This window comes from Agelaius phoeniceus, chromosome 5, assembly GCF_051311805.1.
Source record: "Agelaius phoeniceus isolate bAgePho1 chromosome 5, bAgePho1.hap1, whole genome shotgun sequence".
Taxonomy (NCBI): Eukaryota; Metazoa; Chordata; class Aves; order Passeriformes; family Icteridae; genus Agelaius; species Agelaius phoeniceus.
In genome coordinates this window covers 23,298,981-23,312,128 of record NC_135269.1, presented here as the reverse complement: position 1 = coordinate 23,312,128, position 13,148 = coordinate 23,298,981, and the positions used below count along the sequence as shown (strand labels likewise).

The 13,148-nt window shown below is 54.7% G+C and overlaps 1 protein-coding gene across 1 annotated transcript; it reads left to right on the top strand.

The window, feature by feature from the left end:
* Nucleotides 1-421: 421 nt before the first annotated feature.
* BAIAP2L2 (BAR/IMD domain containing adaptor protein 2 like 2) lies at nucleotides 422-12,191 on the top strand. Its single transcript, XM_054632083.2, has 14 exons — nucleotides 422-876; nucleotides 1,846-1,921; nucleotides 2,192-2,278; nucleotides 3,358-3,419; nucleotides 3,723-3,794; nucleotides 4,402-4,518; nucleotides 4,898-5,044; nucleotides 5,515-5,667; nucleotides 6,103-6,244; nucleotides 6,996-7,224; nucleotides 8,138-8,209; nucleotides 8,528-8,708; nucleotides 10,539-10,579; nucleotides 11,406-12,191. Exons 1-14 carry the CDS (start codon nucleotides 838-840, stop codon nucleotides 11,479-11,481), a joined length of 1,494 nt encoding a protein of 497 aa, XP_054488058.1. The 5' UTR covers nucleotides 422-837; the 3' UTR covers nucleotides 11,482-12,191.
* Nucleotides 12,192-13,148: the final 957 nt, after the last annotated feature.

Here is a 13,148-nt window from a genome sequence, read left to right as displayed (position 1 = left end):
GAGAGGCTTTGGACCAGCTGCAATATGAGGATCCTCTTGGAGCTGTCCAGGCTTAAAAAAATAGAACAGTAGGTTTTGCTTGATCCATCTCTTCCCAGGCGCGTGCCCAGAAGAAATCACGATGGCAGTGCAGGTCCCAGCTCGCCAGAGGTGAAACCTGGGGATGGGTTCAGACAGAAGCCTGTTCCTGCTGTTAAGAGAGTTTCCCTGAGAGTGGAAGTGGGAGGGAGGCTAAGAGCCAGAGGGCTGAAGCCTGGGGTGGGGGAATATGGGCAGGGGAGAGCTGAAATTTGTGTAGAGTTTTCCTTGGGTTCCCCCCTGCCTGCTGCTCTTTGCTGCCTGTGATCACCAGCTGACAAGGATCTCCTGACCTGCGAGGAGCCTGCGTGAGAGGGACCTGAGCACGCCTCGCTCAGTTGCCCAGCACAGCGAGCCCCGTTGGAGCCGTGGCAGGGCTGGGCCAGCGAGCCATAAGGCAGTGCTCGGGCAGGTGGCTGGCACTGCAGGTGTCAGGACAGGCAGGGCTGGGCACCAGGCTGGCAATCAATAATGCAGAGAGGCGGTCACATGTCCTCGCTGGCTGTCGCAGGATTCCTCTCTCCCCCCCAGAGTCTGGTTACTTCCAGAGATCAAGTTCCAGCCTCTCGGCTGGTGAATTATTAAACTCCATCAGTGCTCCCTTTGTACCACATCTCTGTCTTCCTGCTGTCCTTCCTTGCTGGTGAGGCTCTTTCCATCCAGCTGGCTGTGCAGAAGCAGAGTCCTTCAGGCCAGAACAGCACCTTGTACTCTCCTTTGCTCCTTGCTTCTCTGTGGGAGAGTGAATAGGCTCCAGAGATGGATCTGTCCTACAGATCCACTATCTCCATCTATAAGGTGAGTGTTGGCATCAAAGACAGCTCCTGACTGTGTATGGGGGATGTGTGGGTGGGAGATGAGTGTTTTCTGCCAAAGGCTCCCTTGGGTGGACAGCTGAAGGCTGAATCCATTCACAGGCTGAACTGCAGCAGCTCCTGTGGGGTCTGGACTGCGTTTGGGACCAGTTTGCCTCAACCAGTCCCTGTTGAGGCATCCCTGTTTGGGAGCCAGAGGAGAGGGTGGTGTGGTTCCTAAGGACAGATTCAGGAAGGAACTGGGCAGGCAGGGTGGTTTGGACATGGAGCATGGAGGGTGGCACACCTTGGTTGCTGGCAGGAAGATCGATGGGCTGTTTTGCCCCTCCCTTGAAAGAGTCTCTGATCTCATAAATGCTGCCCTACACACACCAGTGCTGAACCAAGAGAGGAGAGCTGACTGAAGTGAGGAATTGCTTATTCCAGTCTCTGGTCTTCTCTGTAGTGAATGGACACCTTAGATAAATGCAAATAAAAGCAGAGAAGCTGGATGTCCATCCCTTCTCTTACTAAGCTGCTGAGTCTGGCAGTGCAGCACATCCTGGCCAGGAAAGGGTTGTGTTCATGCCTGGATGATAAGCAGTGGCCCTCTGGCTGGCTGTGGGGTGAAGGAAAAGGCAGCTCAGATCCCCTTGCAGTTACTCCCCTGCCTGCAGTGGGTGTGGGCCCTTGGGAGAAAGCCATCTTCATTTAGGCAACCACTTGGCTGTGCAGAGAGCTGCCTTGCCCTCTGGCACTGCCCCTCTCCTGGCTGGCTTGGCAAGGCTCTGGGCAGCTGAGGTTGCTGGCCAGCCCCGGTGCAGGGAGCTGGCTGTGCTTGGCTCTACATTGTCTGGTTCCAGTGCTCCAGAGGGGGCTCTCACCCAGCCAAACCACAGCACAGGAGCCTTGTCCTGCTGAGCTCTCTGGGCATGAGGAAGAATGGCATTAATGTGCTTCTGCCTGGCCACAGAGTATCCTGGAGCAGTTCAACCCTGCGCTGGAGAACCTGGTGTACCTGGGCAACAACTACCTGCGTGCCTTCCACGGTGAGTGGGGTCCCACAGGACCAGGGCTCCAGGCCACAGTGCTGCATCCAGCCTGGGCACCCCCATCCCCTCACCCAGGACAGGTTTGCTGCTCTGCCACCTCTGGCATGTCCTGAGCTGCTCTTAAGCACTGTTCAGCTACAGGACCCACTCCTGATGGGGAGACATGGGCAAAGTACCAGGAGGTAGCAGTTCTGTATGCTGCTTGCTGGAACTGGTGGTGGTGGGAAGGCAGACTGGACCCTTAGCACCCCTCTCCTCTCCCCACAGCACTATCCAAAGCAGCTGAAGTGTATTTTAAGGCAATTGAGAAGATTGGGGAGCAAGCACTGCAGAGTTCCACCTCACACATGCTAGGTAAGGCTCTCCTGCACATCATCTTCTCTCCTGTGGTGAGCCACAGTTACCTTTTTTTGACCTTCTCCTTTAGCTGGTCCACTTCTGGGTACTGGGACAAGAAAGACAGCTCCTCTAAATGGTGTGTCTCTGTACCAGACCCTGTCCAGGTAGTGACAGTCAAATTTATTGTGTGTCCTTGAATATTTCTCACAGTCCCAGCACTCCTCCCTGTATTTCTCTGAGATCAGTGAGTGAGCTCAGCTCCTGTGATGGGCCTCCAGGGATGGACCTCTCACAGAAAATAGTCCCTGCTGAGGCATCCTGCCCCCAGAGATGAAATTTTCATCACAGAGGAAGCATTTTTCTCCTCCTTGAGGGTGTGAGGGAAAAGCCAGGGAGCATGCATTGACAACAACTGATGGGTTTTTGTCCTCCTGAGCCTGCAACTGGCTGAAATGGCAGCTTGGGGCTGAGGGACTCCCACTCAGCAGTGTAAATAACTCTGCAACCTGGTGGCAACTGCTGAAAACGTGGTCAGGGAACTGCTCCACTGCTAAATGTTTCAGTAAAAAGCTTCCAGCAGATGTGTCCCTTCTGCAGACTGTTGTCATCTGCACCTCCCAGCTGGCTCCTCTGCTCCCTGTCATCAGTCTCTGCCTTTCCTGGTTTCATAAGGCCAACCCAGTGAAGTGGGACCATGCACAGCATCAGAGTAGGTGCTGGAGCTGCCTTCCACAGGACACCAGAAATGTGCAGTGCAGCTGGGGAGGCTTTGGGGTTAGAAATGGGGCTGTAGGGGCTGTGGCAGAGCAGAAACCCAGCACCCAGAGCCCATGGCAAAGGTGAGGTTGTCTCTGACACCTGGGACTGCAGCAGAGCACTGGCCCAGCCATCACGTGGGCTGGGGTAACCCTGCATTGGCAGTGCCTGGGAGGGAAGGCTACCAGGGTGCAGAGAGCAGTGCTTGGTGATATCTCTTGGACTTTCACAGCCACGTGAAAGCTCATCAGCCTGAGCTGCACGCTGCTGGTCTGCCTCCTTAGGCACATGAGAAAATCGCCACAGGACTTTTTCACCTTCTGTCTTTCTCCCCCAAGGTGAAATTCTCATGCAGATGTCTGACACGCAGAGACTACTGAGCTCTGATTTGGAAGTTGTGGTGAGTGGTTTTCCCAAGGGCTGGTGGAGGTGGAGAATAAAGTGATTTCCTTCACTACAGCTTATCAGCATTTACCACATTGACCCCATCAGCTGCCTTCACACATGCCTGCAGGCAGGTGCCTGCCTCCCTGCTGCACGTGGCAGAGGGTCACAGGCTGGCATGCCCAGAGCCTGCCTGCAAGTCACTTGCTCTGCAAGTTTTATGAGCCACCCCTTGAATATTTCAGTGCACTTTATCACAGTGCGTGCAATATCCCATATGGTGAAGGGATAAGGGTGATGGCTCCTTCCCCTCTTTCAGGCTCAGACCTTCCACGTGGACCTGCTGCAGCACATGGAGAAGAACAGCAAAATGGATGTGCAGTTTATTAGTGTAAGTGTGAACTCCCGTCTCCTCCCCAGCTCTCCTTGTTTATCTCTCCCCTTCACCCAAGGGTTTTTGCTTCAACACTTGAGGTGGTTCCGTAATTCTTCTCAGCAGGAGATGGGGGGTCTTACCTTCTCCCACCATGGAACAAACTCCCCTTGTTCAGCTGATGATGGCGAGCTTAAAGAGGGCAGGTGGCTGTTCTTTGTGCAGTGGGACTTGCCAAATGCTTCAGTGGGGCTGAGAGATTCAGCATTCCAGAAGCAGAGTTCCCAGCTTCCCTAAATCCCAGGCTCTGCTGGTCTGTGGCTCCTGTGCTGCTGTGGCCCAGCTGGCTGTGCTGGTGGGTGGTGTCACAGAGGAAGACGGAGGCCTTGGGACCCAGGGCTGGGCAGCTAGGAGCCAGTCCTCTCTCCTGAGATCTGAGATCTGGAGGTTCATCAGCACTCTTGAGCCATTTAAAACGAAAAGAAAGGCATTTTATAAGAGGTCCAGGTGAAGCCTGATTGCAGGTGGACTCAGAAGCCCAACCACCCATCAGAGCAGGACCCTTGCTGCCTCTCAGTGTGGCTGGGTCTCTGGCTCCTCACTGAGCCTGTTTTCTCCCTGGCAGGAGAGCCAGAAGCAGTATGAGCTGGAGTACCAGCGAAGAGCCACCAACCTGGATAACTGCATGGCAGAGCTGTGGAGAATGGAGAGGGCTCGTGACAAAAATGCCCGGGAGATGAAGGTGAGCAGTGATTGCAGAAGGGGAATTGGTAATAAGAACTGGAGGATTTCTCGGGAACCAGGCTGAATTCTCAGCAGCCTTAGCCAAGGGGTTGCCCTGATGTTCAAAAGGCAGCAGGCTTATCTGGAAAGTAGGAGACTCCTGTTTTGCAGGGTGCTACTGACCTGTGGGCAGTCCTGCCAAGCCCTTTCCTCATTTAGGAAGCCTCAGGAAGGAAGGACTTAATCCCCAGCACTCTGCTCTAGCTCCTCTCTGCTGCTGCAGCAATGCAAGAGGACTGGGAAGCTGATAGACGTGATGACCCCTTCCAACCCTTCCCCTGAGTCCACTCTGCTGGATTTTCACTGATCCCTTCCTCCCTTCTTTCCCTGTGACACAGGAGAACGTGATGCGGCTGCGCTCGGAGATGCAGGCGTTCGTCTCTGAGAGCCAGAGGGAGGCGGAGCTGGAGGAGAAACGCCGCTACCGCTTCCTGGCTGAAAAGCACCAGCTGCTCTACAACACTCTCCTCCAGTTCTACAGCAGGGTACAGCCCTGCCAGGCTAGGGAGCAGAGCTGGGGGAGCAGACAGCAGGGCTGGAGGGGGAGCATGCAGGCAGGAGGGAGCCAGGGCTGAGCCATCCCTCAGGTGAAGGATGCATCTACGCATGGACTGGGCGGGAAACTGTTTTGGTTCTTGCTGTGAGGTTCAGGCTGGCTGTACTAGGCTGGGAGAACATGTCTGGGGCTGAGGGTGGTGCTGGCATGGGGTTAGTTGGGTGTGTGAGTGATGGAGGAGGGAAAGGTGCTGTAGGTGTTTATTAGCAGGGTCTTTGGGACCGGGAGATCTCTGCTGGAGGGTGCCATCCTGGAAATTCCTGCCTACAGGGAGCTGTTTGGCCATTCCCACAAGCCTAATTTTGGGAGGACCTGGTCTCTAATGCATGTATAAGCCCTAGGCTTCCTCTGTAGCTGGTCTGCCCTGCCCATCACCCCCACTTGTCTGTTTCTCCCCAGGCTCGGAGCATGATCCAGAGCAAGGCACCACGGTGGAAGGAGCAGCTGGAAGCCAGCCGTAACCCCTCAAACAGCCACTCCCAGGGCCTGCTCTCAGCCTCCCACAGCCAGAGCTACCCACCAGGACGGCTCACACCCACCCACCTCGAGATGGTGAGGAGCCCACAGACAGCTTAACCTTTTCTGGGGAGATACTGGAACAGGTTACCCAGAGAGGTGGTAGATGCCCCATCTCTGGAAACATTCAAGGTCAGGCTGAACTGAGCTGTGAGCAACCTGATTTAATTGAAGACATCCTTGCTCATTTCATGTTGTTGGACTAGATGGCCTTTAAAGATCTGTTCCAACCCAAAATATTCAATGGCTCTTTGGTGGTGAGGCTGCAGGGCAAGGTCAGTCCTTGGCCAGCCATGGTGCCTTGTCCAGCTCCAGTGGCCTTTCCTGGCCAAGAGGAAGAGGAGCCTGTGTGTGGGCTGCAGGAGGAATGTGCTGAGTTTGGCTTTCCAAGAGGGACTGCATATCTCTCAGAGCATCTCCTGCCCAACACAGCCTTCATGGATGTGTGTTCAACCCCTTTCTTTCCAACAGCCCCAGAGACCTCTTGGGGACTTTGCTTCTTCTATGACTGGGAGTAGATCCAGCATCTTCTCTCCAGACCCTCCAGAAATGAGAATGTCTCCTCAGCCAGAGTCTCCCAGGCGGCCAATGCGGAGGACACCGTCAGCAGCCAGTATGACTCACTTCTGGGAGCAGTGCTGTGGGGACACACAGGGGTTGGGGAGAGGGTTGGGTTTGGGAAGGGACCACCACTCTACCAGAGCACCAGACCTCAGCCATGTTCCCGGGCATGGTGAGAGGACAGCACCTATGGGGGCTGTACAGGGCAAGGCTGAAGTAGAAAGTGAGCTCAGCCTTCAGGGCAGAGTCCATCCAGGGCAAGGCCAGGCTGTGTGAGGTGGGGAGCCTATGAATGTACAATTTTCAAGGCTCCTCGAACTACAAGAACTGGTTCTTGCTAGAATTCCCATTTTAGTAAAGCACCTTCTTTCATACTACCAGATTAAATATTAGCTTGCCCTATGAAACATAGCCACTTAACCCATGACACCCCTGCTTTTCCTTCCTGAGAAATTTCAGCTTAAAGTTTGTAAAAGAAGTAAAAAAAGGACAGGGAGAGAGAGAAATTACCCAAATAATCAGTAGCTCTAGCAGGTCAGGAAGAGGACTGTCAGGCAGGGAGGGCATCAGCCAGGGCATGCAGCGCTTAATGCTCTAGGCATTTGGCCAGAGAGGACACAGTGCAAAACAAATGGGCTTGGCTTGAGTGGATTGTCTCCTGCAGGATGCTTACCCTGCTTTTCCCATGGTATGAAAGGCCATCTGCTCCTCCCCTAGACTGGGAAAGCAGTGGTCCCTTTGAGGCAGCAGGCTCCTGCAGGAGGATGCCAGCCTCCAGCCAGACCCTTGGTGCCTCCCTGCAGGTTTGCTGCCCACGGGCCGCACGTCCCGTTCGGGTTCCTTTGGCGAGGCCAGCGGTGGCAGTGAGGGCAGGAAGAGGAGTGGTGGCACCACGAGGGTCCAGGCCATCGTGCCCCACACGACGGGGGCCAACCGGACCCTGCTGCGGTTCGAGCCCGGGGATGTCATCGCGGTGCTGAGGCCAGAGGCACAGAATGGCTGGCTCTACGGCAAGCTGGAGGGCTCATCCACGTACGTGATGCTGCTGCTGTAAAGTGGACAGATGCAGGCTTGCTGAGTCTGGAGCTAGGAGGGTTAAGCCCAAAATTATCCCCCTCCCCTCACCTCCTGGTGTGGCCTGGGCACCGTGTCCCACCCACCATCGCAGTGGGACAGCGCTGTGTCCTCAGGGATGGGGGCTCTCCGTGCCAAGGAGATGCACTGTGGCAGGGCTGGCGTGGGTGGGCTGCCTGGGGAACCTCCAGGGGCTTTGGGTGGAAGAGCCGGGGATGCAGTGACACCCTCCTGGCTTGCATGACTGAGTGACTCCTGTCATGGGATCCAGCTCAGGGCCATGAACTGCTGGAGTTACCTGAGAGGCCTGGCATTTCTTAGCTCACGCTGCAACTGCTGCCGCAGCCTCCAGCACAGGCAGGGCATGGAAACTGCTGCACCCAGCACTTACTGAATTACTCCCTGTGGCTCTGCCAGCCAACATCTGTGTGTAAAGCCTGCCCTGTTCCATAGAGGATGTGGTCTGCAGGAATGCTCACAGATGTGTGATGAACAAAAGCAGTGCCTTTCTTTGGGCAGCTGTTTCTGGAGTGGAGCTGCTGTAAAATCCCTGGATGAGTTTTCCACAGCTTCCTTGTGATTGTGGTTGGTTGGAGTGTCTCTTGCTGGATTGCACCAGCATTACTCCCAGGTTTTGCACAGCTCCTGAGATAAGCGAGTCCTGCTCCAAGCTCAAGGTCTGTCCCACGATAAGTCCTGTGCCCCATCTATGGGTGACAGAAGTGCAGGAGCCCTGTCACACATGGTAGTGGCAAACGTGGCTTGATTGATGTGTGAGATGGGTGCAGATCAAAAGTGTTTGGCAAATGGATCTGAAGAACCACAAACCACGGTTGCCTGGACCTCATTTGGCTCTGTTCTTGTGCCCTAGGTGTGGCTGGTTCCCTGAAGCTTATGTCAAGCCTTTGGAGAATACAAGGGAGATGGAGGAGCCAGACACCAGGTAACAGGATGGCAACTGGCCAGGCAGAGCTTCTGGTACACCACAAATCCAGTGGGGTTTGTTTGAGTGTGCCCCATGGAGAGCTGCAGGGCTCCCATGCTGCAGGACCTGCCAAGAGCTTCATTGTGCCCTGGGACCTCGCAGGCTTCCCTAGGCAGCTCCCATAACCTGTGCAATCTCATCTTCAAGGTTCTTGCAACTGGGCCAGTCCAAGACACGTGCATTTTCTCCAGAGACATCCCATGTTGTGCTAGCACCTGTGCTGCTCCCTGATCCCTGCTCTTTGGCTCCCACCTCACTGTCCTCTGCTTTGCTCAGATCCTTCCCGCTGCGAAGCAGTCACAGCATGGATGACATCCTGGACCGTCCCAGCACTCCATCCTCCAGCAGTTACTGGCCTGCTACTGCCCAGCCCAGCGTGCCCACCCCACCTCCCCTCTCAGTGGGTGCCAGCAGCCACCAGAGCGGGGTGGTCACCCCAGTCACTTCTGGCTCCAAGGTGAGTGCTGCAGCAGTGACACTGTGGCGGGTGTGTGTGAAGGGGGCCCCATCTGATTTTCATCCTCCAAAGCACACCTGTTCTGCTTTGGCCAGTAGAGACAGAAAATCACCTTTCTGATGTTGGTGAAGGGACCTGCTTCTTTCCTGAGTCTTGCTAGCACCAGTCTTTCTCACCCAGTCTGTTCACATGCCACCCTGTCTGATGACCCCTGCCAGTCTTCCTGTTGTGTGCAGATCCTCAGTGCCTGGCTTTGCTCCCCCAAGGGACTGCTTTTCTGCCCCTGCCCTTCTCATCTCTCTCTCTTTTTGCTCACCAGGGACCCTTCAGTTCAGTCCTTTTCTCCATGACCTCCCAGCCTGATTTCTGGTGGCTCCAGGGCAGCACTTCTTTCTGCTAATAGTAGGACCATGGAGTGACCAGGCTGGTCTGGGAGTGGGTGACCAGCTAACAGAGATGCCATCCTTTTCCCTTCAGAGAATGGAGAGGAGTTTGATAGGGCTCCTCTTTTAAATTCAGATGAGGGTTGGCTTAAACTCACAGCTGGGGTAGGGAAAAGCTGGGAGCAGAGGCTGAGGGCACAGCACAGCTATATTTAGGAGCCTTAGAACAAGTTGTGTCCAACTCATGGTTTATGGCTGGCATACTGAGAAGGAAGTCCTCCACTTAGCATTGCTTCCAGCTATAGGGAATTGACTGGGAGACCCAAGTTAAAGGTGAGGACCTCAGGGAGGAAAGAACAGTGCTGCCCATGGGGCATGACTTGCTCAGTCTCACTGGAAAACCTTTTCCACAGTAACTGGTTCCAGGCCAGCACAAGGTTGCAAGCAATTGAATGTCTCAAAGAACTGAAAACTGCAACATTTAATTACTCTTTTTTTCCCCTTTATGTCCTGCTCTGTGGTTTCAGGTAGCCTCAGGGTGCACAGCAGAGGGGAACAGCCTCTGCAGCCTTCCTGTCCCTCTGGGTCACTGGGTTTTCATCCTGCCCCAGGGCTAGGGTGTAGGGATAAACCTGGGACTGAGTCATGAAAAGTGTGCAGCATTTGGAATAGCATGGCAGAGTGTGGAACCTCACTATAAAGGAGGGAAAGACTAATTTAGAAAGACTCAGCTTTGCTTTAAATGTATGCCCAAGGCATCCCCCAGCTGAGCCACAAACAAATGGGTGTGACTTCCCAACTGGATGCCAGATAGCCACGTGTGGCTTTCTTGTCTGCCACCAGAGTACTCTAGCAGGTCAGATGTCACTGATCCTTCACTATCCACTGGCCAAGAATAGGAGCCACAGGGCCTAGGTCCAACTTTCTCCATCAGGTTTGTCCACTTTTAAGTAATATGTGGTCCAGGGTAGGTAGGTACAGCTCTGGAGCTCCCCACAGATGCAGGGAGCATGTGAGGGCATGGACCACAGACTTTTTGCCAGGGTGTGTGGGCAACATGAGGGGGCATCTCTGGCTGTGCTGGAGGATGAAATGTAGCTCAGACTGTCACTGTTTGCTGTGCTCTTCAGATATGACATTTTGGGGATCTGAGTCATCTCCTTTCTTCCCCAAAACAAAGGAAGATGTCCAAGGGGAGTAAGGAACCTCTGGCGTAGGGACAACCCCCCACAACAAAATTCAGGGTGTTATCTACAGTGGGGAATTTGTGGATTTTTGCAAAGCTTGACTGAATAAGGAGTCAGAGCCCTGTTAAGAGGACTTGGGCTCCTAACTCACCTAAGTGTTTTGTGAAATTTTCCTCCATGTGTGCAGTGTCTCCTGCCCCACTCTTCTCTCTGCATTGCCTACTCCAGATTTCTCACTGCTGCTTTTCTTTTTACTGCAGAAATCAGGAGTATTTGACCAGCCTCCTGAACTCTTCCCACGGTGAGTAAGATGTGGAACTCCACTCTGGAATAATCTGACAGAGGGGAGTATTATTACAATGCTATTATTATTTAATCTTTTGGATTATCAAATGTGGGAGCAACAAGGAAGTGTCTAGGGAAAAGCGATGCACAGCCCACCTTCCAGGACAGGAGGCAGAGGTGGTCCATTCTGGCCTCTGCTGATTGGGAAGGTCCTATCCTGACTCAGATAAAACGAGGTAGGAGCTGAGCACCCTGAGCACATGTCCAGACCCACATGCTCCTTCCCATCCATCCTGGAAGGGTCACAATAGCAGCTTGCATCCTGAGTGTGGAGCTACACGACTGTGCATCTCTGCCTTCTTGGAAAGGGCTGAGGCATAAAAGGACGTGGCTTTGAGTTCTGATGAGTCAGGTCTGTGGGGGTGAGACTTGCCATAAATCCCTGGTTTTCTTCCTCCTGGAGCTGGATTGGCGTCTCCGTGTTTCTGGTGTTGTCCCGTGGCCTTTTTCCACTCCCCTACTCCTTGCTTGGAGGGTCAGTGTGCAGTCTATGAGTGTAGAGTGCTGTCCTGAGGGACAGCCATGTGCCAGTGTCCCTTTCTCAAACTTTGGAAGAAGGAGGGTGAGTAGCCCTTAGAAGATCCCAAGGGGAACCACATGGGAATGTGCAGCAGGGTGTGTTAAGGATGAAGAAAACATACTCAGGAATTAACTTTACCACGCTCTCCTCCTTGGCATGGAGGCGACTGCAACAGGACTAAGTGGCCTTTGCTTGGTCACAGACATCCCTGCATGGCATTTGCAGGCTTTCTGATGGTTGCCTGTTTCCTTTCCTATTCCAGAGGTACCAACCCCTTTGCCACAGTCAAGCTGCGCCCCACAGTGACCAATGACCGCTCGGCACCCATCATCCGGTGAAACAGGGCTGTGGGCATCAAGGATTCCAGCAGAGAAGGAGGAGGAGAAGTGACAATGCTGTGACCTCCAGCTGGGCAGCAACCTAGTGCTACCACTCCAGCAGTGAACTCTCTTTTCCCCTCCCATACCTCTGGGACAATGGGACCCATCTCACCTGGGTGCCTGGTGTGCTTTAGCCAGAAGCAGATCTCTGCTGCCCTTTCTGGATTGATCCCTGCTTCCCTCCCCTTGTGGTGTTACTGTACTTGAGTGGGAGGGAGCAGTCTGCTGTTACTGGTGCTGGTGGCCTGGGAGAGGGGAAGGTGCTGGAGCTGGAGCTGGAGGTAGGGCTGGCTAAGGCCATCTGCAGCCAGGGCAGTGCTGTTGGGATGTCGAAGGTGAAGCTTTGCTACCCCTGCTGTGGGCAGAGAAGGACTGTCACCAAACAGTTCCTTTGCCACCAGAAGAATGGACTCCAAAAGAGAAGGCTACAAGAAGGCTTCCAGTGATCCAGTGGTCCAGCTGACAGGGTCTGGTCTTGGCCTTTTTGACAACTGTGTCCATTTGCAGCAGCACCTGCCTCTTCTCACCCCAGGTGCAGCCCCTCACCTTGCTGGGCACTGCTGGGGCAAGACAGGGGCAGGTGACAGTGTCCAGCACCACTGCCCTGTTCCTTCAGGTACTGTCCTGTGGAAAATAGATGGGTTTTTTAAAATAAAATGGAGAATGCATCTTCTGTGTCCATTTCAGTGGCTGGGACATCACCTCAGTCACAGGATGCAGGGGGAGGAGGACAGACACTCCACACCAGCACTGGGGCCATGGTGGCTGCCCACGCTCGTGGTGTTGGACACCGCAGTGCCGTGAGTCCAGATGGGGCAGCCACCTGCCCAGGGGTCTGGGGTGGATGTGGAGGGCACCAGGAGGGCTGCACTGCCCATTGCTGACTGCCCCCCTGCGTGCCCCTGTCTGTCCTGTTGCCGGAGGGCAGCAAGGACCTGTGGCTCCCTTCTCCTCACCCACTGCTGGAATCTGTGCTCTGGGCACCCCAGGGCTGCTCAGTGCAGGAGAAAAACATTCCCCTAGGGCTTGTGGGGGCCTCACCAATCTGGGAATACCTGGTGTGTGCTGGGGGAGCCCTCACGGGAGCGGCAGCGTGAGCGAGGGATGGAGCACCAGCGATGGCAGGGCTTAGCTGATTAGCCTTATTAATAGACATTAAACCCTGGCTGGGAGTGGGGCCAGGCCCCCGCTGCCCCCCTGCTGCTGAGGGGCTCCAGGGCTTTACAGCCCAGGCCTTGTCCTCCCCAAAAGCCCACCTGGGCTGAGCCCCAGCCCCCTTCCTGGAAGTAAAAGGGTTCCCCCACAAACAGCCAGAGACTGGCTGGTCCCAGTGCCTGCCAGCCCTCCTCTTGTGAGCCAACCCCTGGGGAGGCTGGTTTTGAGGGGGGTTCTTGAGCTGCCCTGGGTGGGCAGGATCTGGCAGTTTGAGCCATGGCTGGCAGTGATTCCTTGGCTGCTCCACCTTGTCTCACTTCTCTGCTGGGCACATGCCCTGCAAAACCCCACCACCGCTTCTCCATCGTGGCTGGCAGCTGAGGAAGCTTCAAAAGCAGCTGCTTTACCTGTTGGGTACCTTACTGAACCATGGGCACATGGTCTCCTCCTCCACTGCCTCCCACCCCTGC